We start from the raw sequence: 27307 nt of genomic DNA, 5'->3' as shown, positions 1-27307 counted from the left end.
TCTGTTGTACATTTTAATTTAAACATTGCGTGATAAGTTTGTAAGTATGATTCACATTCAAGATACACTGTGGATCAGTTTATGATTAAATATATAGCATTCTCCAAGGATTTTTTTTTTTTAAACAAGCTGTCTCATGTTCTGTATGAAAGGGCATTGGCAGCAGCAGTGTTTCAATTTAAAATTTGTTTGTATTTCTGGAAAGGAAATTTTTAGATGACTTGAAATCAAGAAGAGAAGTACATCGAACAGAATCTCTTTTTTTGTGGTGTGTGAGTTTTGCCAACATAGGAAAAAAGGACAAAAAAATTAAGGAAAAGAAAACAGCCTTTAATTTGCAGAGTTTTGTTGTTACTTTAGTTATTCTAACTAGTTTATTGAAATTTCTCCCTAGAATAATATGTATGATGAAATGCATAATTATGTAATATAATAGTATTTTGTACTTTGGTCCTGAGCTGTTTGAGTAATTTGCAAACATGATGGTATTTTTTCTTGAGGAGGTGGCCTTGAATTTATTTTTAATCCTAAACCACAAAGGTTAATTATGATATAATAGCATCTTAAGTGTCATCCTAGATACTCATCTAAGTATCCTAGAGATTTCTATCTTTAGATCAGAGTCTCATTATTTCTTTGGGTTTTCCTAATTGTAGAAATAAGGGTTTCTCTACTTTTAGAGTCTGTGTTCTCATTTGTGGCTGAATTCTAATTTGGCTGTCTTGAAAGCTACCATATGGCTTAACTGTATCTATAAACTCTAGTAAAAATCTGGATTTCCTCATATAGCTGACTTACATTAAATCATAGTGACAGTATGCTGGCCCGTGTTTCTGACTGCAGTGGAGAAGTTCTCAACCAGAAATCAGAGACCTGGGTCCTATCCCCAGCTCCCTATATGTAATGTTGGAAAAAATTTTTAATCTTTTGCTGTGTAGGTTTTTCCATAAGTAAAATGGAACTGAAGAGATTGAGAACACTTTTTCTTCAGAGAAACTTCTGAAGAAATACTCAATAGAAACAAGCCACTGCTTGGTGTTAGACTTTTTTTTTTAATTTAATTTAATTTTATTATGTTATGTTAGTCACCATACAATACATCATTAGTTTTTTGTTTGTTTGTTTTTTTTCTAATTCTAACAGAATAACTTTTAGTTATTTTAAATTTTTAGTATTCAAATGTTTATATACAGAAAAGTAAAGATTACATTATAATGGATGTTTATACCTTGCTTTAACACTTCCTAACATTTTGCTGCATTTACTTTATCCCCTTTTTTTTAACATTTGCTTAGTATTTTAAGGAAGTTTAAAGCAAATTACAGACATCATATATAAAAATATTTTATATTCTATTTTATATTCTATTTTTATAACAGCCTCTTTTTCCTTTTTTTTTTTTTTTTTTTTTTTAAAGATTTTTATTTTTTATTTTATTTTGACAGAGAGAGACCCAGCGAGACAGGGAGCACAAGCAGGGGGAGTGGGAGAGGGAGAAGCAGGCTTCCCGCGGAGCAGGGAGCCCGATGCGGGGCTCGATCCCAGGACCCCGGGACCATGACCTGAGCCGAAGGCAGACGCTTAACGACTGAGCCACCCAGGCGCCCCTCTTTTTCCTTTTTTGTAATTTAATTTTATTATGTTATGTTAGTCACCATACAATACATCATTTGTTTTTGATGTAGTGATCCACAATTCATTGTTTTCATATAACACCCAGTGCTCCATGCAGTACATGCCCTCCTTAATACCCATCACCAGGCTAACCCATCCTCCCACCCCCGCCCCCTCTAGAACCCTCAGTTTGTTTCTCGGAGTCCATAGTCTCTCATAGTTTGTCTCTCCCTCCAATGTCCCCCCCTTCATTTTTCCCTTCCTTCTCCTAATGTCCTCCATGCTATTCCTTAAGTTCCACAAATAAGTGAAACCGTATGATAATTGACTTTCTCTGCTTGACTGATTTCACTTAGCATAATCTCCTCCAGTCCTATCCATGTTGATGTAAAAGTTGGGTATTCAACTGCCCGGCTAGCTCAGTCGGTAGAGCATGAGACTCTTAAAAGTTGGGTATTCATCCTTTCTGATGGCTGAGTAATATTCCATTGTATATATGGACCACATCTTCTTTATCCGTTCATCTGTTGAAGGGCATCTCGGCTCTTTCCACAGTTTGGCTGTTGCGGACATGGCTGCTATGAACATTGGGGTGCATATGGCCCTTCTTTTCACTACATCTGTGTCTTTGGGGTAAATACCCAGTAGTGTAATTGTTGGGTCATAGGGTAGCTCTATTTTTAATTTTTTGAGGCACCTCCACACTGTTTTCCAAAGTGGCTGTACCAACTTGCATTCCCACCAACAGTGTAAGAGGATTCCCCTTTCTTTACAACCTCTCCAACATTTGTTGTTTCTTGCCTTGTCAATTTTTGCCATTCTAACTGGTATAAGATGGTATCTCAATGTGGTTTTGGTTTGAATTTCCCTGATGGCTAATGATGATGAACATTTTTTCATGTGTCTGTTAGCCATTTGTATGTCTTCTTTGGAGAAAAGAAGCATTGATTTTGTATCCTGCCACATTACTGAATTGCTGTATGAGTTCTAGTAATTTGGGGGTGGAGTCTTTTGGATTTTCCACATAAAGTATCACGTTATCTGCGAAGAGAGAGAGTTTGACTTCTTCTTTGCCAATTTGAATACCTTTTATTTCTTTTTGTTGTCTGATTGCTGTTGCTAGGACTTCTAGTACTGTGTTGAACAATAGTGGCGAGAGTGGGCATCCTTGACGTGTTCCTGATCTTAAGGGAAAGGCTCTCATCTTTTCCCCATTGAGGATGATATTCACCGTGGGTTTTTCATAGATGGATTTTATGAACTTGAGGAATGTTCCCTCTATCCCTATACTCTGAAGAGTTTTAATCAGGAAAGGATGCTGTATTTTGTCAAATGCTTTTTCTGCATCAATTGAGAGGTTCTTCTCTCTCCTCTTATTAATGTGTTCTATCACATTGATTGATTTTTTTTTTTTTTTTTTTTTTTTTTTTTTTTAAAGATTTTTTTTATTTATTTATTTGAGAGAGAGAGAATGAGAGAGAGCACATGAGAGGGGTTAGGGTCAGAGAGAGAAGCAGACTCCCCGCCGAGCAGGGAGCCCGATGCGGGACTCGATCCAGGGACTCCAGGATCATGACCTGAGCCGAAGGCAGTCACTTAACCAACTGAGCCACCCAGGCGCCCTGATTGATTTTTGAATGTTGAACCACCTGTGCATCCTGGGGATAAATCCCACTTGGTTGTGGTGGATGATCCTTTTAATGTATTGTTGGATCCTATTAGCTAGGATTTTGTTGAGGATTTTGGAATCCATATTCATCAGCGATATCGGACTGAAATTCTCCTTTTTGATGGGGTCTTTGCCTGGTTTGGGGATTAAGGTAATGCCGGCCTCATACAATGAGTCTGGAAGCTTTCCTTCTGTTTCTGTTTTTGGAAACATCTTCAGGAGAATAGGTATTATTTCTTCTTTGAACGTTTGGTAGAATTCCCCAGGGAATCTATCAGGCCCTGGACTCTTGTGTTTGGGAGGTTTTTGATCACTACTTCAATCTCGTTACTGGTTATTGGCCTATTCAGGTTGTCAATTTCTTCCTGTTTCAGTCTTGGGAGTTTATAGGTTTCGAGGAAGGCCTCCATTTCATCCAGGTTGCTCAGTTTATTGGCATATAGTTGTTGATAATAATTTCTAATAATTGTTTCTATTTCCTTGGTGTTAGTTGTGATCTCTCCCCTTTCAATCATAATTTTATTAATTTGGGTCCTTTCTCTTTTCTTTTGGATAAGTCTGGCCAGTGGTTTATCGATCTTATTAATTCTTTCAAAGAACCAGCTTCTAGGTTCGTTGATCTGATCCACCGTGTTTCTGGTTTCTAATTCATTGATGTCTGCTCTAATCTTAATTATTTCTCTTCTAATGCATGGCATAGGCATCATTTGTTGCTTTTTCTCTAGTTCGTTAAGGTATAAAGTTAGTTGGTGAATTCGGATTTTTCTATTTTTTTGAGTGAGGCTTGGATGGCTATGTATTTCCCCCTTAGGACCGCCTTTGCAGTATCCCGTAGTTTTTGGACCGATGTGTTTTCATTCTCATTGGTTTCCATGAAATGTTTAAGTTCTTCTTTGATTTCCTGGTTGACCCAAACATTCCTGAGCAGGGTGGTCTTTAGCTTCCAAGTGTTTGAATTTCTTCCAAATTTTTTCTTGTGATTGAGTTCCAGTTTTAAAGCATTATGGTCGGAGAATATGCAGGGAATAATCTCAATCTTTTGGTATCAGTTGAGACCTGATTTGTGACCCAGCATGTGGTCTATTCTGGAGAAAGTTCCATGTGTGCTCGAGAAGAATGAGTATTCTGTTGTTTTAGGGTGGAATGTTCTGTTTATATCTATGAGGTCCATCTGGTCCAGGGTGTCATTCAAAGCTCTTGTTTCTTTGTTGATTTTCTGCTTAGATGATCTGTCTATTGCTGAGAGTGGATTATTGAGGTCTCCTACAATTAACGTACTATTATCAATATGACTCCTTATTTTGGTTAACAGTTGGCTTATGTAGATGGCTGCTCCCATGTTGGGGGCATAGATATTTACAGTTGTTAGATCTTCTTGTTGGATAGACCCTTTAAGAATGATATAGTGTCCTTCTGTGTCTCTAACTACAGTTTTTAGCTTAAAATCTAATTTGTCTGATATAAGAATTGCTACCCCAGCTTTCTTTTGAGGTCCGTTGGCATGGAAGGTGGATCTCCATCCCTTCACTTTCAGTCTGGATGTATCTTTAGGTTCAAAATGAGTCTCTTGTAGACAGCATATGGTTGGGTCCTGTCTTTTTATCCAATCTGCAATCCTGTGCCGTTTTATGGGAGCATTTAGGCCGTTCACGTTGAGAGTGATTATTGAAAGATACGAATTTATTGTCATCATGTTGCCTGTGAAGTCCTTGTTTCTATAGATTGTCTCTGTAAATTTCTTTTCTATATCACTCTTGGGGTCTTTCTCCTTTTATAGAACCCCCTTTATATTTCTTGCAGGACCGGTTTAGTGGTCACATATTCTTTCAGTTTCTGCCGGTCTTGGAAGCTCTGCATCTCTCCATCTGTTCTAAATGACAGCCTTGCCGGATAAAGTATTCTTGGCTGCATGTTCTTCTCATTAGTACCCTGAATATGCCCTTTCTGGCCTGCCTGGCTTGCCAGGTCTCTGTGGATAGGTCTGACGTTATTTTGATGTTCCTCCCTCTGTACGTAAGGAATCTCTTCCCCGTAACTGCCCTTAAGATGGTTTCCTTGGTTCTAAGATTTGCAAGTTTTACTATTACATGCTGGGGCATTGGCCTGGTTTCCTTGATCTTAGGAGGGTTCTTCTCTGCCTCTAGGACACGAATGTTTGTTTCATTCCCCAGATTAGGGAAGTTCTCAGCTATGATTTGCTCAAATATATCTTCTAGTCCTCTCTATCTCTCCACCCCCTCAGGGATCCTTACTGTTAGACTTTTACAGTCATATTGTATTGGGCTGTGCTACATGGAGATTTAACCTGCCTCACTAATATTATGTATTTCTTGTCCTGCTACTTGAGAAATTGAATTATAATTGTTTCGTTTGTTCAAATCAGTGAGTGTTCAAGAAAAAGATCATTCAAGGCAATTTTAGGAAATGGATCAATAGCTTTTTGTTGAACAAAGTAAAAAATAATCTTCAGATTACCGAACCCTGTGGCCAAGAACCATTAAATGAAATGTCATGTATAGACTCAACTAAATTGAATTGTACAAGTAGTTTCTATAAATAGCATAATAAGTCCATTGATAAATGTTTGTTCTCTGGGGAATGAAAGAATGTTTTGCTACTCCTCGAATCCAACACTGAAGTTACTAGCACTATTTTTCCTTCTATTCTTAGGAACACTTTGGTCTTAGCAACCTGACTGGAATGAATTGCTTGGTAGATGGAAACATCCCACCAAGTTCTGGACTCTCCAGCTCCAGTGCTCTGGTCTGTTGTGCTGGCTTGGTGACACTCACAGTGCTGGGAATGAACCTATCCAAGGTAACCAACTTGAATGTGTTAGCCTCACAGAACTCTCTCTTTCTAAAGCCATTAGTATCTGAATCTCAAAATTATAACATCTTACTTTGATTAAAAACTCTGTCTTACCTGAAAGGACTCTATACATGGGCAGGCACTGTAACCTAACAAATTAATAAGTCCTGCTTGTGATAAACTGCTATAAAGTATCTGATACTTTGCAAATAATGAGCAGATCTGTGAATAACTGTATTAAAATGCTCTTATGTTCTTACGTTAAGTGTGGAGTTTGAGTGCATGGATATCTTTTTGGATCACCTCACTAACAAGTTCAGTTTAGACCAAGAAATTGTAGGCCTCATAGTTGGACCTGCTTATTTTCAACCAAAACCTTAAATTAAATATTTGACAGGCACTGGGTAAAAAGGGTAAAGACCAGGCAATAAAGGAACCGAACAGCATATCTGTTTATACCAGCAGGTTAGTCACTGAAATAAACTTTAAAAAAAATATTGCATTACAAAGAGGAAATGCTTATTTAAAGGAAACATAAATCCTACAAAAGGTCAGAAAGCCTCAACTTTACAAGTTCACATAAATCTCTGACTTTGCAGTTCAGAGCAGGTGTGCTCAGCTTTAATTAATGCTTTGGAGTTCTGGTTCAAACAAAATGTTATCATAGGTTCTTTTTTATCCCATGCACATATACTACCACATTTATAGATGGTTTGGGGAGGGCATCAGGCAGATCAAGAGAAAGTCAGCCACATGCTTGGTCTGTCTTCAGCCTGTTTAAACTTTCAGTTTGAAAATTTTATATGTAAGAGGAAAAAGAGAAATAAAGGGGAAAGCAAAGGCTCAGATAGAGTCCTCTTTGGCTGTCACATGTAAGTATGCATTGGTTAGCCCTTCGTAAGCTATGGCTTATTTGATGGGAAGGGCAACTTACTTGTTTTTCGTTTATTGGGAGGAAAGAAAGCAAGGGAAAAAAAGTCCATATGTGAAATGTGCTTCTACTGGTACTATGTTTAATCTAATGGTTTATTTGTTTATTCATTTGGTCATCATTTAGCCATTATTTATTTAGTGGCTACTTTGTACCAGGTAATGTTCAAAGCATTGGAGCTATAATAGGTCCAGTTTTAACCCTCACAGTGCTTATGATCTGAAAGGGGAACAGAGATAAGTAACAGGCAACTATAATAGAGTATGATAAGTGGGTTAAGTAGTGTGCTATGGGAGCACACTAAATGCAGATTTAGAGAGCATGGGACATCTAAGCTGAGACACAAGGATTTGTAGATGTTTGTCAAGAAATAGTGATAGCATGAAAACCCTGGCAACATAAATAGGCATGTATCAGTGGAGGGACTCTTATGTGGGAATATCTAGAGTAAGAGTGATCATAGATTGTTGGAGGAACTAAAAGGGGCTTAATTTGGCTGGAGTAATTTGGATGACAGGGTAGGAGACCAGATGCTGGGGCTTGTAAGCCATGTTGAGGAATTTGGGCTTTATCTTGATAGCAGTGTAAAACCATTTCAGGCTTTTAGGAAGAGGATATCATGATCATACCTATATTTTAGAAAGATCACTTTGGCTCTATTATAAAATCTAGATATGAGGGTAGTAACAGTATTGGTAGTAGGGAAATGATTTGGTCTAGGGAAATGGTGGTGAGAATGGAGAGACCTGGATCATAGAATTAAAGTACATCTCAGACAGAATCAATAAGACTTGGTCATTGGGTATGGGGATGAGGGACAGAGATGAGTCAAGGATTTACCCAGGTCTCTGCCTTGGTGTGATTTGTTGGAATAAGGAATATAGATGAAACTGAAATGTGGGACTACATCAAAATAAAAAGCTTTTGCACAGCAAAGGAAGCCATCAACAAAAGAAAAGGGCAACCTACTGAATGGGAAAAAATAATTGCCAATTATTTATCTGCTATGGTGTTAATATCCAAAATATATAAAGAACTCATACAACTCAATAGCATAAAAACAAACAATATGATTAAAAATGGGCAGAGTGTCTGAATAGACATTTTTCCAGAGAAGACATACAGATGGCCAACAGACACATGAAAGGATGCTCAACATCACTTATCATCAGGAAAATGCAAATCTAAACCACAATGAAATATTACTTCACACCTGTCAGAATGGCTAGTATCAAAAAGATAAGAAATAAGTAGTTGTTGGTGAAGATGTGGAGAAAAGGGAATCCTTGTGCACTGTTGGTGGGAATGTAAATTGGTGCAGCTATTATGAAAAACAGTATGGATGTTCCTCAAAAAATTAAAAATAGAGCTACCATATGCTCCAGCAATTGCATTTTTGGGCTTTTATCTGAAGAAATTGAAAACATTAACTTGAAAAGATATATGCACCCCTATGTACACCGAAGTGTTATTTGCAATAGTAAAGGTACAGAAACAACCTAAGTATCTGTTGATGGATGAATGGATAAAGAAAATGTGGTATGTATGTACAATGACATATTAGTTAGCCATAAAAAAGAATGAAATCTTGCCAATTGCAACAACATGGAGGGAACTTGAGAGCATTGTGCTAAGTGAAATACGTCAGACATGAAAAGACAAATATGTATGATTTCACTTGTGCAATCTAAAAAATTTTTTTTTTTTTTTTTTTTTTTTTTAAAGATTTTTTATTTATTTATCTGAGAGAGAGAATGGGAGACAGAGCGCATGAGAGGGAGGAGGGTCAGAGGGAGAAGCAGACTCCCCACTGAGCAGGGAGTCCGATGCGGGACTCGATCCCGGGACTCCAGGATCATGACCTGAGCCGAAGGCAGTTGCTTAACCAACTGAGCCACCCAGGCGCCCCTAAAAAATTTTTTTTTAATGTTTTATTTTATTGTTATCTCTTTTAGAGAGGGAGAGAGAGGTGGGAGGAGGGGCAGAGGGAGAGAGAGAGAGAATCTCAAGCAGACTCCATACCCAGTGTGGAGCCCGATGTGAGGTTTGATCTTACAACCCTGAGATCATGACCTGAGCTAAAATCAAGAGTTGGATGCTTAACCGACTGAGCCACCCAGGTGCCCCTAAAATTTTTTTTTAAAACCCAAGCTAATACGTAAGAGAACAAATTAATTGTTGCCAGAGTGGTGGTTGGGGGATGGGTGAAATGGGTAGAGGGAGTCAAAAGGTACAAACTTCCAGTTATAAAATAAATAAATCATGGGATGTAATGTACAGAATGGTAACTATAGTTAACAATACTGCATTGCATATTTGAAAGTTGCTAAGAGAGTAAATCTTAAAGGTTCTCATCACAAGACAATAAAATTCTATAACTATGTATGGTGATGGATGCTAACTAGACTTATTGTGATGATCATTTCACAATATATACAGATATCAAATCATTATGTTGTATACCTGAAACTAATATAAGTATGTTAGTTATACCTCAATTAAAAAATTGAATAAAAAATCGCAAATATACTTTTATCAGAACTAACTCCACAGCAGTTGTGCAAGACTGTTGAATCACAGATCTGTACCTCTGAAACAAATAACACATTATATGTTAAAAAAAAAAAAAAAGAAGAAGATAGCAGGAGGGGAAGAATGAAGGGGGGGAATCGGAGGGGGAGATGAACCATGAGAGACTATGGACTCTGAGAAACAAACTGAGGGTTCTAGAGGGGAGGGGGGGAAGGATGGGTTAGCCCGGTGATGGGTATTAAAGAGGGCACGTACTGCATGGAGCACTGGGTGTTATATGCAAACAATGAATCATGGAACACTACATCAGAAACTAATGATGTAATGTATGGTGATTAACATAACATAAAAAAAAAAAAAAACTGACTCCATTGCCTAAAGGGAACAATATGTATATCCTAGCTTTCCCTGTTAGTCTAAGTTGCACTGACAATGCTTATATTTCATAGGGGCTTAGCATCATTATTTAGGAGAGTTTCTTTGCTGTAGTGAGATAGAATCTTAATTGAAAGGAAGCCTGATTTGCTCAGAGTCTTTATAGTTAAGTGCCTATTGTTGACATAGAACGCAAGAACTCAATGTACTTTAGAGAAGAGCTAGTTCAAAAATTTTTTAAAACTGATAATCAGTGTCCAATAAGAAACAAATGGCACACAGGGTATAAATGAAGACAGTTTAATAAAGAGACTATTTACAGAGATGCGAGTAGGGTCAGGGGAACCAACTAGGAAGAGTTCCCTTGTGAAACCAGAAGCTATCATACTTTAGGAGCTATGACTGTAGAGTAATGTTGCCAGAGATGCAATGAGGCAGTGAAAGAGGGAAGTGGGTAGGAATGGCAGTGAGTGGGAATGGGCAAGGGGAGTTATCCATAGAGGTCAGTCTTCTGGGGTACAGAGAAGTGTGAGAATGGAGGGGCAGAAAGGCAAACAGAGAATAACCAGCTTATCTGATAAGAAAGATAAGTCCCACAAGAGATCGGTGACTAATCTCTCCCAATTGATGAATAATCCCCTTCCAGTTAATATGTACATCCAGTAGTCCCCGTTAAATTGCAGATATTAATTACTGCAAATGAGATATGGTAAGTAGATACGGAATTTGTTAACTTATTAATAAATGAAATGTTATATGTCTGAAACCACTAAAACAAGATGGCTAGTCACCCAGAAATTCTGGAAGACCGAAATTATAAATGAGAAGGAAACTGGCAGAAGAGAATATGGTGTAATAAAAAGACCTATGAAATAGAAAAGGCTAGAGACTTCTGGTTTCAAGATGCCAGAACAAAGAACATATCTACTTTTTCTTTCCCCAACCCTCACTTGTTTTTCTTTTCTCAAAAAAACCATCCCCAAACAATAGGGAAAGCAAGAAAATGGAGGCATAGGTTTCATCTTTGGTAAATCAAGGAGACATAAATAACCTTAAACGACAAGATAACAAAGATGGAAAATAGGTGGAAGGATGGTGCATGACTTAGCAGAGTAAAGAAAGGTCAGAGCCAAGTGCTGTGGAAGGAAGTACAGATGGAAGGCAAGTTGATTCACAGCTGTCTGGAAAGGCTTAGGAATTAGAGGCACCCAGTACCATAGAAAGTAGGGTGACATGGTGGGTGGGAATCTATTTGAAAGCTTTTATGAGGAGAAGATAGACCTTCAGAGCCTACTCTTAACCCCCTAAGCAAGGAGACCATTTCCCCCCACTTTTGCAGGAATCTCTGGAGAAACAATCAGAGATAGTCTGGCAACACTGAGCACTGAGAAAGGCAGGATGAGAATAGAATTGAAAACTGGGGGATTAAAGGACATTCTACATCTGAACAGTGAAATTCCCAACTCCCTTCCTGTTCTCAGCTCTAGTATACCGGCAGCCACATTCCACATCCCACTAGGAATACTGGAAGATCCTTCTCAGAAGAAATGGAACCATCCTGGAGAAGAGACCTATAGATATTGATATTTGGTGACTTTCTCCCACAAAAATTCTCCAGCTACTCTATGACCCGATTACAGGCCCACTTACAAATAACCTTTCTAGTGATTCACTCTTAAATACGATAGGGTATCAAAAGATAATCAGACTTTGGAAGAAAGCCTCCAACATGAAGCACACAAACAACCAAAGAAACAAAAATTAAAAAAGGTACTCAGAGAAAACAGAGACAATGCTGAGAGCAGAAGAATGCTTCAAAGAAGCCATGATATCCTCAGAGAGATAAAAATAAAATGTTGAAGAAAGAACAGAGTTTCGTTTTTTGAAAAGGACCAAACAATAAGAGCTTTTGAATATTAAAAATATGATAGCTAAAACAGAAGTTTCAGTAAAAGGATTGGAAGAACTCTCTGATAAAGTAGGGAAAAAAAGAGAGGGACAATAAGAGAGAGAAATATAGGAAAATTTGTAGATCAGTTCCAGAAATTCTGTATCCAGCTAGTAAGGAAAAAAAGAGAAAAGAGTCATTAGAAAACTATATTTAAAAAAAAAAATATTTCTCTAAAGTGAGAAATGAATTTTCAAATTGAAAGGTGCTCATTGGGTGTTCAGCATAATTAATGAAAATAAACAATTTTTTGTTTTAATTTTTAAATTTTTTTTTACAAATTAAAAAAATAAAGAGAAAAAACAAATCAAAGTACATCATCTGGGATCCTTGAAACTTGAATGTTAATAGAAAACACACTAACGGCTGATTGAGAAAAGAGGAGAGAAGAGAAAAGAAGGGAATGAAAATTTATCAAAAATAGTTTTGGAAGATAGAAGGCAACAGAGTAATATAATGAATTATAATCTTTTGAGTTATAATCTTCAAAATATAAATGAATTCTAGCTTAGAATAAATGAATTGATCAAGTATAAAGATAGAATAAAACATTCTCAGACATGCAGCATAAAAGTCTATGGAAGGTAATCCACCAAAACTAGGGAATAAACCAAGAAAGATGACATGGGAACTAGGAAATGGTAAATCCAATACAGGAGAGAGGAGTTGGGTATTTATAGAACATTGGTTAAGGGAAAACCCAACATAACACCCATGACACCCAGAAGCTTAGGGAACAGTACAGATTAGAACCAGAAGAGGGAGGGAAAAAATGGAATTGATAAATATTATCAGGAAAACAGTAACAACAACAACAACAAGTGGTAAATCTGACATGTTTGACCATATGGAAAAATGGATTGAGAATGATTTTACAGAGTTATTGTAGGGAATAGGAAGGCTTAGCTGGACATGCAAATACAACTAAGCAAATGAGGAAATTAGGCAATTATTAATATAGGAAAAACACAAAAAAATGTTCCAGAAAGGAAATCAATAATTTTTCATGACTTGGCTCATAACACTAGTCTCAATTATAAATACACTGAATACTGATTTAACCAAAAATTTTGGCATAAATTTTTATGGAGGAGCCATTTTAACGGAGACTAAGGAGTGAGCACAAAAGGGAGGTAGGGAAAGGAGAGTCTAAGAGAGCTAAAATCCTTACTGACCCTAATATGAAGGCTGTAGATAAAGTTTAAAATGGAATAATGAGGAGCTAGCATTTTACTCAGCTTTTTTGATAATTTAAAGCAAGAGCTAAGAGTGGAAAGTGTTTGACTCTGGGCATGCTGCATTGGGGATGGGGGTGTAAGCAGGAGAGTTATGGACTGCTTTTGTTTTAAGCCTTGTAGCTCCTTTGATTTTTTAGGTTATGTGCATATATCCCTTCTGCGAAAGTAAAAATTAACTGAGAATAAAGAAAAAGATGGCGAGAAGGGGTGAATGGAATGAAAAGGTAAGGGGGGGGAGAACTGGAGGGTGGACATGAAGATGCAGGAAGGGATTCAAGGCATCATAGTTAGAGATTAAGAACAGATGAGCTGTTGGGGCAAGACCAAATCAGAACAGCTGAGGGAGAACCTTGCTGATGGGTTTTGGGTGAAAGGATCCAAGAAAATACAGGCAACTTCCACTTAACATGAGTCCATTCCAAAACTCAGTTGTTCTGCAAAAAATCATAGGCCTAATTCTTATTATTTTAAATAGGAGAAATTATAATGCATTACTCCTCAACTCAGAACCTCTACCTAATTTCCTACAATGTTACAAAAACACAGTAAAAATTCCTCTATGTAAGTAACACAGAAATACAATGAAAAATAGGTAAAACAATATTCTAGAACACGAAACAATTAATTTGGTTGTTAAGAAGCAGTTACTTTACACAAAATAAGTTCTTTGAATAATTAAAATAGACTACATTTTGAAAACAAAAAACAAAACAAAACAAAACAAAAAAAGAAGCAGTTACTTTACTTAGTAGTACATTGTATGTCTTCTCTGAGGACACCTGGTAACCCAGTATTCTGTACACTTATTTTGTTAACAATGTTGTTTTTAAGCTTAAGGGTGTAAAAAAAAAAAAAAAAAATATATATATATATATATATATATATATATATATATATATATTACATAAACACCTTTCAAAAAGTGTTGTATTGAAAGATATATATAGTCTATGAAGTTTGAGTATCAAAAGCCAAGTGTTCTATCAGGAAAATGTGAGGCGGTGAGACATTCTGTAAAGTATGCCTATACTTTTTTAGCTCAGGATTCAAGTTTCTCTAGACTTGTGTTCAGTTTCTGTCTTTCTTGAATTGTCCTTGGAGGCCAAGAGTGAAAGACCAAGTTCCTTTTAAGGATCTTAGATTAGAGATAGGGGGCTGGCTTGGGAAACAGGTTGCAACTCTGGAGACTAGCCTTGGATAGTAAGGTGTGTTAGGTGGACTTCTACCCACAAATTCTTCCCTCTGCTGAGGTGGGATGGGGTGGGGTCGAGTGTAGACTCTGAATTCAGGAGATGCCAGACTGAGTAAGTGATGTTCAGAAGACCCACTCTGGAGGAGTGAGGGGTATAATAGAAGAAATATAGGGCTGAACTACATCCTCATGTTAAAATCTAAGGAGGAGAAACCCCCTAAGTCTGTGGTTGATGAGGGCTGAAATGATCAGCAGGGAGCTATGGGGTTGGAGGGCATTCTATGCACAGTTATCTTTTGGCATTTGTCAAAAATACAATTCATGTGATGGAACCTGGAATATGGATTGGGCATAAAACTTTCCCTTGAGAGTTGCTGTCCACTGAGGAAACTGGAGAAGCTCATGGTTAGGCATCAAGAATCCTGTTTGTTATTGGGAAGCTTGGAATGTAACAGGAATAACACTGGATTTATGAGGGTGTGCTTCCCAGAGAAGATAGGCTTTTCATCCACAGTATAAACTTCCTATCCGAAGTCTTGGAAATAGCATTCGGTGACATTTACTGAACACCTACCAAGTGCTAGGCATTGTTCTAGGAACCAGGGATACAGCTCTGAATAAAGTCGGTGAAGCCCCTGCTTTCACGGGACTTACGTGCTGGTGTATGTGGTGATAGTCGGAGATAATGAATAACTAAATAAATACAGAATATCAGCCAGGTCTATGAAGAAAAATAGGCTGTAGTGAGGGGACGTTGCTATTTTAGGTGAGGAGTCAGAAGTCCTTTTTAAGGAGGAGCCATTTTAACAGAGACTAAGGAGTAAGCACAAAAGGGAAGCAGAAGGGACAGCACATCCAAAAGCCCTAAAGCTAAAGCATGTTCATCATGTCCTAGGAATAGCAGAGGCCAGGGTGGGGCAGTGTGGTGAGAGGGCAGGGTGGTGGGAGGTAAGCTGAAGAGTGCTGCCCAGAGGCCACATTACCACATTGTGTAGAGTCTTCTTTGGATTTCATTCCAAGTATAATAGAAGGCCTTTGGAGGGCTGTGAGCTGAGGTGTCAAGATGTGATTCATGTTGCTTTGAGTTTCTTGCAGTTGGAAGTAGTATGCTGTACCTTACACTGACCAGGGAGAAAATAATCTGTAAGATAAACAAGAAGAAAAGGAAAGAAATGGTCAATGCCCTTATGGAACTTAAATGCACATAGTGGGGTACTAACAGAAGACTTATTAATTGAGCATTTAGCTCATACAAGGTATGAGGTATTTTATGTGTAAATGGAGAACAGGGTTATAAGAATGGCTACTTGGTGTCGTTAAATGGGGAAGTTTTCAAATAAGTGGTAAGTTCTAAAATAGCAAGGGGAGGCTGTGTCTTGACACAGTCCTGGAAGGGGCCTGGGGCATTTCAGGCAGAGTGAACCTTTAAGTGTATTATAACAGTTCTCTGAGCCAGACTGATTAAAATGTGTCAGCCAAGGCCTAGAAATTCCTATGCTGCCTCATGACATTCCTTTTCAAAATTTGATGTGATGTCATACAACTCTTCTAGTTGTTTAAGTCCCTCAACAGGTTTAGGTAACTTAATTTCAGGGGCAAGTTAATTGTATAGACATGGATTGATCCTCTTTCAGAGGAGTGTTTTGGTGTTTGAAATCCATACTGTACAAGGGATCTTTGAGGTTCAGAAGCAGAGTAAGTGAATTGCTCAACATTTTGTGCCAGATATGTCCAAGTTTTTATTTCCTGAGTTTCCCTGAGAAAATTTAAGGGTATATTTTTCTCTGCATATAGCTACATTTGAGTTAAATATTTCTTGGCCTTCAGAATGAGATCTTGTCCTTAAAAAGTAAAGATAAGGTCTACATGAAAATGAAAAGAATCTCACAATTACACAGAAGTTTAAACACTGATGAGAATGTTTTAGTAGCAGTTTGCTACATGATATAAGAACAATCAGAAAACAGTTTGCACTGTCACTAAAATTATGTTTAGAAGTCCATTGAAGGATGTTGTTTCAGTTTGCATAGAATAACAAAACCTCATCCATATAATGGTTAAGGAAAATAGTAGTTTAAAACATTCCAGCCAGATGTGGACTGCTAATGAACTACAGCAGCATGGACTCTAAGAAGACGGTAAATCCAGAATATAATCTTTTGAAAAGAATCTTAATTAAGTGTTGGACATGGACTAAAGCCATGTGCTCACTGGTACAAAAACCAGGAGGGCTGAGCATTAGCACTGGGGTGGCCTGTGTTTAAAAATGTTTGAAATTTTAAGTTAATATTGTTAATACGTAAATATAAAACCATTCACATAGTTTTATCAATAAAAAAGAACCAAGTTTCTTTCAGTTAGGTGGCATTGTGTTTGTATCTCTCATTATATTCTTTTTTAGGAGTAGGATTGGAGACTGAATCATTTATTTAATGATTTTGAGTAATTTGGATTCACTTGGATGCTGTGACTAAGCAATTTGCAGATTAGAAGCCTTGCTTTGCAGAGGTGGTTTCCTTTTTTTCCATTTCCTTTACTAGGCTAAATACATGTTTACCTTTAGCATAAATTAAGGCAAACAAGACAAATTAGGGAGCAACAGATTGGAGGAATATGGTTCACTGTTTCCAAGTGGCTTCAAATGAAACCACTGTTGCTGAAAATTCATGCATATGCCTTGGTTGTGTTTGAACTTTTGCTGTGATCTGTAGATCCTTATCATTATTAGGTCACTATGTTTCAAGGCCTCCAAACTTTGACTTGTACCCAGGAATAAGTTAAATGTTATCTAGTATTTAAAGAATCAACTGGGACAATCCCCATGATATTAAGTATACCACATATGTGTATAGTCCTTACCTACTACATTTACTGTATGCAGAGAAAATAACTAAAAGATGAACATACAAGTTCATTTCTTTTTAACTGTATAATATTTCACTGTGTGGATATTACATAGTTTATCCATTCACCTACTGAAGGACATCTTGCTTGCTTTCAAGTTTTGCCAATTATGAATAAAGCAGCTATAAACATCTGTGTGCAGGTTTTTGTGTGGACATAAGTTTCAACTCCTTTGGGTAAATTACAAGGAGTGTGATTGCTTAAATGTATGAAAAGAATATGTTAAAATTTTGAAAGAAACTGTCACACTGTCTTTCAAAGTGGCTGTATCATTTTGCGTTCCCACTAGCAATGAATGAGAGTTCCTGTTGCTCCACATTCTTACCAGCATTTGGAGTTCTGGATTTTGGCCATTTTAATAGGTGTGTACTAATCTCGTTTTAATTTGCATTTTCCCAATGACATATTGATGTGGAGCATCTTTTCATATGCTTATTTGCCAATTGTATATCTTCTTTGGTGAGGTGTCTCTTAAGGTCTTTGGCTCATTTCTTAAACAGGTTGTTATTTCATATTGTTAAGTTTTAAGAGTTCTTTGTATATTTTGGTTAACAGTCCTTTATCAAATATATCTTTTGCAAATATTTTCTTCCAGACGGTGACTTCTCTTTTTATTCTCTTGATATCATCTTTTGTGGAGCAGAAATGTTTAAATGTTTTTTTTCAAGATTTTATTTATTTTTTTGACAGAGAGAGAGAGAGATAGCGAGAGAGGGAGCACAAGCAGGGGGAGTAGGACAGGGAGAAGCAGGCTTCCTGCCAAGCAGGGAGCCCGATGCGGGACTCGATCCCAGGACCCTGGGACCATGACCTGAGCCGAAGGCAGACGCTTAACGACTGAGCCACCCAGGTGCCCGGGAAATGTTTAATTTTAATGAAATCCAGATTATTAATTCTTTCTTTTATGGACTGTGCCTTATCTCAGAAGTCATTGTCAAGCCCTAAGTCACCTAGGTTTTCTTCTATGTCATCTTCTAGGAGTTTTATAGTTTTGTTTTACATTTAGGTCTGTGATCCATTTTGGTTTAATTTTTGTAAAGGTGTAAGGTCTGTGTTTAGATTCATTTTTTTTTTGCATATGGATGCCCAGTTGTTCCAGTACTGTTTCTTGAAAAGACTATCTTTGCTCCATTGTATTGCTTTTGCTCCTTTGTCAAAGATCAGGCTATATTTATATGGATTTCTGGACTCTCTATTCTGTCCCATTGATCTAATTGTCTGTTCTTTTCTGAATACCAAACTGTCTTGATTACTGTAGCCATATAGTAAGTCTTGAAGTTGGAAAGTGTCAGTCCTCCAACTTTATTCTTTTTTTAAAAAATTTTTTAAATTAACATATAATGTATTATTTGTTTCAGGGGTGTAGGTCTGTGATTCATCAGTCTTACGCAATTCACAGCGCTCACTATAGTACATACCCTCCCAATGTCCATCACCCAGCCACCCCATCCCTCCCACGCCCCTCCACTCCAGCAACCCTCAGTTTGTTTTCTGAGATTAAGAGTCTCTTGTGGTTTGTCTCCCTCTCTGGTTTCGTCTTGCTTCATTTTCCCCTCCTCTCCCCTATGATCCTCTGTCTTGTTTCTCAAATTCCTCCTATCAGTGAGATAATATGATACTTGTCTTTCTCTAATTGACTTATTTCTTCTCCTTTCATATTGTGTTGCTATTCTGGGTGTTTTGCCATATAAACTTTAGAATCCAATGATAATCACAAAAAAACTTGCTGGGATTTTGGTTGGGATTGATTGCATTGAATCTATAGATCAAGTTGGGAAAAATTAACATCTTAACAATATTGAGTCTTCCTCTCCATGAACATAGGATATCTCTCCATTTAGTTCTTTGATTTCATTTGAGTTTTATAGTTTTCCTTGTATAAATCTTGTACATATTTTATTTAATTTATACTTAAGTATTTCATTTTTTTAGGTGCTAATATAAATGGTATTATATTTTAAATTTCAAGTTCCACTTGTTTATTGCTAGTATATAGGGAAGTGATTGATTTTGTATATTAATCTAGTATGTTACAACCTTGTTATAATTGCTTGCTAGTTCATTTTTGTTAATTCCTTTGGATTTTCTACATAGATAATTATGTCATCTGCCAACAAAGACAGTTTTATTTCTTCTTTGTTTTATTGCACTAACTAGGACTTCCACAATGATGTTGAAAAGCAGTGGTGATGGGGGACATTCTTGCCTTGTTCCTGATCATTTTACCTTTTGAAATTCATTGTCAAATTGTCATCTAGAAAGATTTTATCAATTAATATGCAGCAACATTACATGAGAGTCCATTTCCCCAGAGCCTTGCCAACACTTTGTCAATCTTTAAAATAATTTCCAATCTGATAGATTCTGTCTTGGGCATATCTTTGATGATTAGACAGTTTAAACATCTTTTCCATGTTTTTTATTGGTCATTTGCATTTTTTGGACTTTGTTATATATCTACTCAGTTTATATTACTCCATAAGAACTCTATATATTAAGTATTCATGTATTATATGTTGCAAACATCCACCCCTTTACTAACCAATTTTCTATTTGACTTCTTTTAAACTAATAATTGTGGTCTTTTTTTTTTTTTTAAGTAAGCTTGATGTCCATTATGGGGCTTGAACTCATGACCCTAAGATCAAGAGTTGCATGCTCCACTGACTGAGCCAACCAGGTGCCCCAAACTAATAATTTTGTATTTGCTTTTTTAAAAAATGTTTTATTTATTTATTTATTACAGAGAGGGAGAGAGAGAAAATGAGCAGGGGGGAGGGGCAGAGGGAGAGGGACAAGCAGACTCTCCCACTGAGCAGGGAGCCCATGCAGGACTTGATCCCAGGACCCTGGGATCATGACCTGAGCCAAAGGCAGACACTTAACCAACTGAGCCACCCAGGCGCCCTAAACTAATAATTTTGAAGGAAAAGTCACGTTGGTCATATTTAAGTAAACACATAGGATGGGATCATTGTATATACATTTACTTTTATCTTCCTTGAGTTGAAAATACTGTATACCCTTTCATTTCATTTTGAAGTGAAGTACTTGGACACAAAGTAGCCTGACAGCAGGGATTTTTTTTTTTTTTTTTTAATTAGGATTTCTCAGGAATAAGCCACCTGCTTCATTAAATATACCCCAGCGCTCTCGGATTTACCACGTTTGACATAGTGTCTTTAGAAGCTTACTCAGAGGAACTAAAATTATAACTGATTTGTATTGTAAGCAGGAGTATTTTCCAAATAGCATTTGTGCAGTAAGATATATACTTTTGAATTGTGAATAATGCAATTCACATCTGTTTAGCACTTGGAGAAAAGCAAAGAACTTTACACTCATCCTTTGCCAGACCACTTAACTCTGTAAAGTAAGGTGCAATTGCCAGCTTCATGAAACAGTCTTGCCTCTCAGACTTCTCAGAGCCTTGCTCCAGGATTATGTATTTGTACTTTATGTTATATCAAAGGGATATGGCAGGTTTTACTTTTAGAACATGTTAATGTTACTTCTACTTCCCCTTTTAGACCCTTAAGGTCTAAAAACAACAACAACAACAACAACAGCAGCAGCAGCAGCAGCAGCAGCACCAACACAACAAAACTGTTTGGAGGTCACAGTCATTATGTGGATGGGCCCAGATTCATTCAGCCCTTTTAGGGCTTAGGCGAGGCACTGGTAATTGACAATGGAGATTCCTTTTTTTTTTTTTAAGATTATTTATTTATTTATTCGACAGTTAGAGAGCACAAGTAGGCAGAGTGGCAGGCAGAGGGAGAGGGAGAAGCAGGCTCTCCGCTGAGCAGGGAGCCCGACGTGGGGCTCGATCCCAGGACCCTAGGATCGTGACCTGAGCCGAAGGCAGACGCTTAACGACTGAGCCACCCAGGCGCCCCTGGAGATTCCTTTTTAATTTTAAAGGACATATAAATCCACTGAGAATAAAAGAAGGGCAGCCAGTCTGGCAAATGGTAAATAACCTTAAAAACTTTTCTCTCTCTCTGGAGAAAGAGATGATTTTATCATTTTCTTATGAGCAACTTTATACTGCCTGGCATAAAGGAGACAATTAGTTGGGTTGGATTAAATTAGTGAGTTATCACCTGCCATCATCTGCATAATAGCCATTTCCCCCTGTTTTTAGTATTGTATTTGGATGAGTTAAAGAAAAACATAAAATGAATGATTTGTTCCAAAGACAGCAGTATCTTCGTCTAGGAGAATACATTTATTTTTATTCTGAGAGTATGGGACTGAAAAACAGACCTGGGTCTGAATTCTGGTACTGCTACTCTCTAGCTTTATGGCTGAGGGGAAGTCTGTCTCTGGGTCTGTTTCCTCACTAGTAAAGTAAGTGAATTTAGACCCCTAAATCTTTGAGGCCCCTTCTAGCACTAAGATTATGTGATCTAAGAGGTAAAGCAATTCTTAAGACCATCAATTTTTGAGGAGTTGTTTAATAATAATTAAACTCTTGCTTATACTGTATCTAAATCTTCTAATGGATTTTTCAAGACTCTAGATCCTAGTGACAAGAAAATCACTATTGGAAATAAAACCCAAATCTTGGGAAAGCTATATCCAAACTTTTGTATACTGCTGTCTTAGGTACTTGTTATAGTGTAATAATGTAATATGACTGTGGTTGTATTGCTGATTGACAGTTCCATACCCTGGGATGGCGCGGGGCGGGGGATGGGGGGACTGTTGCCTTTCTTTTTACTTTTTTTTTTTTTTAGTTATGTTTCTCATAATTACTTTGTTTAATAACTGGCAATCAGGAATTTATTGAATAAAATAAACTTTTGTAATCTCAATGTCCACTAGATGGAGATACTGAGGTAACCAAGGTCTTGAACTGACCACATATATTTTTACTTTGGATAGTTTGCTCTTACTTTTAATTAAAATAAATGAAATAGTAAAAAAAGGAAAAGAAAGAGAAAAGAACAAAAAAAGTGAGGATGAGAACTGAGAGTGAAATTCAGCTTTCCATGACTACAAGGAAGGATTCAGATACACCATAAAGCATTGTGAAGCATTTCAAAGCTGTACTGCATATTTCCTGCCATTAAAACTAAGTGCATCGATCTAATTTGCAAATACCCACACCCCTTGAAATGATTGTGTTTAATTTACTATCTTTGAAAAATCTAATAAAAACTCATAAGAAAGTTTCATTTATCAAGTTTTCCTGTTTCTCAAGTTTAATTTCTAGATTTAGTATTTATAGACATAATTTTTATTTTTCTCTTTTGAGTATTTTTTTCCTATTAAATTTTTAGTAGCTCACTCTTAAAAGCATATTGAGCAATTTATAAGTATTACTTTTTCAGAGTTGGGATGCATTTTATTTTTTATTTTTTATTTTTTTTAAAGATTTTATTTATTTATTTGAGAGAGAGAATGAGATAGAGAGAGCATGAGGGGGGGAGGGTCAGAGAGAGAAGCAGACTCCCTGCTGAGCAGGGAGCCCGACGTGGGACTCGATCCCAGGACTCCGGGATCATGACCCGAGCCGAAGGCAGTCGCTTAACCAACTGAGCCACCCAGGCGCCCTGGGATGCATTTTAGTAAGTATACTGTGACTTTTTCTAACACAGTTATTCTAAGGCCTTTGATGATTATAAAAGCAAGAGGCTGGGGTCAAGGCTGGGGTCAAGTCCTAGGTGAAAATGCTAGGAGTGAGGCTATAAAACTAATATATTTATGGAACATTTTAGTGAAGCCAGTAGGCAGTGAATAATAGAGGCATATAAAAATAATTTAATGATACTTATCCAGGTGTGCCCAAAATGATCAAGACAAAGAGTATTTTACAAATTAAATTTTCCTTGGTTACTGAGTATACCAGGTACTTTATTTTTTCTTCAAGATTTATTTATTCATTTTAGAGAAAGAGAGAGAGAGAGAGTGCGACAGTGGGGAGAGGGACAGAGAGAGAAGGAAAGGGGAAGCAGATTCCCACTGAGTGCAGAGCCCAGTGCATGGTAGGGCTTAATTCCAAGATCCTAAGATCAGACCCCAAGATCACAACCTGAGCAGAAACCAAGAGTCAGACACCCAACCAAATGAGCCACCCAGGCACTCCTACCAGACACTTAAGAGGTACTATTGGAGATTATTTAGAATTTGGATGAATGGATGTAATTCCTTATTTTAATAGTATCTGAATTGGTAAGGGAGCAGACGATAGAAAATTAATTTGGCCTGATCACAAATACTGAAGGATGGCATTAAAAGATGATTTTAGCTCAGCCTCCTACAGGATGTTATGGTACGAAGAGCATGTCCTTTAGATTCAGCAAGACCTTGGACTCCTAGGACATATCCTCAAGAGCTGTGTGATTTGGCGCATTACTTAATCTCTCTGTTTCTTTGTCTGTAAAATTAGGATCATAATATTTACCCAGTAAAGTTGTTGTGAAAATTAGAGTAATTATATAAAGTACAACACCTAAGTCATAGTAAGTGGTAAGGATCATTACTGTCATCCTCACTTTATAATAATGATGATGATGATAGTAATAATCCATAATTCTCATTTAAATTAACAAAATATAGATTTTCTCTACAGGGGAGAATCTCTGGAAAATGGTTAGGCTAGTGTTACTGGAAGTCTTTTTATTTTCCTTTTAACTCGGAGGTTCAGGGACACCATGAACCCCAAATGGGTTAGGGTAGTAAAAAGAACCTTACTTTTCATTCCTTTATTTAACAGTGTTTATTCAACCAGGCACTCTTCTAGAATTGGGGCTGGAAAAGTAAAGTAGATAAGGAGCTTATATTCTAGAAGGTAGAGACAGATATAAGAAATAAGTAAATGGGCAAGATACTTTCACATAGGGTTAACTTCTATAAGGAGAATGAAGTCTGGCAAAGATGGAGAATGACTTGGAGAAGGGCTACTTTAGGTTATGTGATTAGTACAAAGAATCAAAGTAAGAGAGGTGAGGAAGAGAAAAAATTACTAATTAAAACAATTACCAATTGTTGGAAAAATTGAGTATTGTGGGCAGCAATAACATGAGGATGTAGGGATTGACATTTAAGCTGAAGGGTACTATTAAACATTTAACTGTTAGCTATTCTGAACCTTTCTTTTCTGGATAAAGTTCACCTTGCTGGTTTGCAAAATTTTCCTCTTAAGAGGATTGATAATTCTCTTTGGATGCAGTCTTGCTGATTCTGCCATAAAGGAGCCATTTGTAGGTGCAGAGAGCGATAGTAGAGTGGGATACTCCAGGGCCCTGGCAGGTTGGGCTTCTTTCCTTTCTGTGGGATGGCTAAGGTTGGGTAAAAATAGAGTCAGTAGACACCCCTTAAGGACGACTTTCTGTGTTTCTGGATTAGGATCTTCTAGTGGATTTCCAGACTTCGCTTTGTATGTTTCCTTACCCATTTTTCATGGGAGTTCCAGTTGGAGCTGAACACGGTGAACAGTTGAGTACCATTTGTCTCACTTTGTCTAGGGAATCTTAGATGGTCAATATTAGACTTAATATTCAGGGAAAAAACAAAATTAGAGAGGAAAAACTGTCTATTGAGTTTTCCAATCAAGTTATTGCTTGGTATTTTAAAGATCCTACCTTTCTATAATACATTGGATTGTGAAGCTACTCTTCTGGAGCTGGCCTAAGAAAGTCTCAGACCTTTGACACTGGTTAGAGTTAGGTATTGCTAATACTGCCAGTTGCCTCAAGTTACCTAATTTTTATTATCAAATCCTATTCTGTTGTCTAGAGTGGTATAATTTATGCTTTTTAACCCTTATTTCACTATGTTATTGTATTCCTGTAGAAGAGAATCCCACAATAAATTACTAAAATGAATAATGTAAGCCAGAGTTCCTGCTGTTTTGCTTTTTACATTTCTTCAAAAATAAGTATTTTAAGGAATTAAAACTTTTCAAAGAAGGAAGGATTTTCTTTCTAGGTATCTCAACAGCAAAGGTAACATTTGCTAAAGTTTCATTTCACATATGCAGACTATTCAACTGGCAGGTTGGCAATTTGACATTTTCAAGTAACATCCCGTAATTAAATTATTTCCCATGGAATATCATAACTTCTTTGGAGCAGTAGTGGGAGCAGGAGTGGTGAATCCCATTTCATTTTGTTTCTTATAACGAACTGGGGAAGTTTTTTAAATTCGTCTTCTAGAAACCCAGGTTGTATGCTGTTAACACTTGGGTGCCTGCTTTCTATTAACACCAATATGCTTTTACTAAGGACAGTATAAGAGGGGGTTGGTTTTTTGGGTATCAAATGATGGATTTTAATGAGTGCCACCCAGGTTACTCTTTGACTAATATGTTGATTTAATTATTTTAAGCATGCAAATAAAATATAATTGTTTCAGAGATCTTGGGTAACATCCCACATAAGAAGACATGCTAGGCTATTAAACACTTGTTAATTTTGACTGTGTTTATTTAAATCAAGTGGAAGCAGGGCTCTGGGGAACGTTATGTGTGGTCATCAAAGCTCATAATCTTCTGTAATTTAAGTAAGCCCAGGGAAGGTAAAATTGGTCATGACTTCTGTGATTACAAGAGCATCCAGAGAATATGTGATTAATGTTTCTTCTTTTGATAAAATTTTGGGTGTTTTTGTGAAATATATGCAAAAAATCAAGCAATCAGTAAATTTCAAAATTAAAAAAAATTAAATATGAATTTATTTTACATGCTGTAAAGACCTCTACCCAGTAAAGAGGTGAAAGTACTCCTTTTTATTGTTATAATTTAAGTTGTATTTATGTTTATTTTCATGACAGAATACTTTGTCAGATTTTATAAATATTTTATTCTTGAAATTGGTGATAAATTTACTGAAAAAGCAAAAAAATTGTCAGCAAAAATAAAAATGTATTATTACTTTAGAAATAATTCCCAGAAGCTTGTTTTAACACCAGATGCCTTAATATTTAGAAGTTTTCATTGATTTGCTTCCATGTTTTTGAATAACGTTGTAAAGTATGATACAACACCGTTACTTGTTGACAACAGTGTTAAATATCACATATTGAATTAGACTGATTGTTAATGTAGCACTTAAAGCTTTTTTCTCAAGTTTTTATTTTAGGGAAATTTCAAATGTATAGAAAAGGTGCAAGAATAGGCAATGAATATGCATGTGTTTTATCTAGATCCTTGTAAACATTTTGCCACATTTGCTCTTTTTCTCTGCTTTTTTCCTGAACCATTGAGAGTTAATTGCAGACATCACCCTTAAATATTTCAACATTTGTCTCCTAAGAACAAAGCATTGTTCAACATAACCAAATAAATTATCACACTGATACAATATAATTATCTAATATGCAGCCCATATTCAAATTTCCCAATTGTCCCAATAATAATGTCCTTTACAGCTTTTCTCTTTCTCTTTCTTTTAAATGTTTTACTGACCCAATCATTACGTTTAATTGTCATGTTTCTTTAGTTTCTTTTATTCTAGAACGGTTCCCCAGCTTTTTTGTCTTTCATGACATAAACATTTTTGAAGAGTCCAGACTGATTTTTTTTTTTTTTTTTGGTCAAATTTCCTCAATTTGGGTTTGTCAAGATGGTTGTCTTATTATTAGATTGAGACGAACCTTTTTCCCCCAGCAATACTACATGGGTGATGTCCTTCTCAGTGAATCACATCATATGATTTCTATCTATTCCATTATACTTAATTTTTAAAAATTTATTTAGTTTCTTAAAAGATTTTATTTATTTATTTGACAGATAGAGACATAGCGAGAGAGGGAACACAAGCAGGGGGAGTGGGAGAGGGAGAAGCAGGCTTCCCGCAGAGCAGGGAGCCCGAGGTGGGGCTTGATTATACTTAATTTTTTAATACATAGATATAGGTAGAGCTCTGCTGCCTATCCAAAAGAAAGCCTTAGTTTAGGTTTGTAATATAAATTGCCTTTTTATAAAGGTGAGCTTTTTGTTAATAATAGTTTAAACATAGTTTAAAAAATCCTTTAAGAGTGGAAAAATATACTGTAACATATCAAGCTATTATGTTTTAATAAACACAACACTCAATGCATATTTGTTGAATGAATGAACATACTGATACTGATGACTTAAAAA

At 36.6% G+C, this 27307-nt stretch overlaps 1 protein-coding gene across 5 annotated transcripts in view; it reads left to right on the top strand.

Annotated features, from left to right (window-relative positions):
* The window catches only part of GALK2 (galactokinase 2), a 118761-nt gene that overhangs the window by 31393 nt on the left and 60061 nt on the right, over positions 1-27307 (top strand). For all 5 annotated transcript variants that reach the window (XM_036075981.2, XM_078079380.1, XM_078079381.1 and 2 more), the window contains one exon: positions 5954-6100. In XM_036075981.2, the coding sequence (XP_035931874.2) occupies positions 5954-6100 (147 nt within the window). The remainder of the gene's footprint in view (positions 1-5953; positions 6101-27307) is intronic.

Source organism: Halichoerus grypus, chromosome 8, assembly GCF_964656455.1.
Source record: "Halichoerus grypus chromosome 8, mHalGry1.hap1.1, whole genome shotgun sequence".
Taxonomy (NCBI): Eukaryota; Metazoa; Chordata; class Mammalia; order Carnivora; family Phocidae; genus Halichoerus; species Halichoerus grypus.
This window is presented reverse-complemented; position numbering and strand designations above follow the sequence as displayed.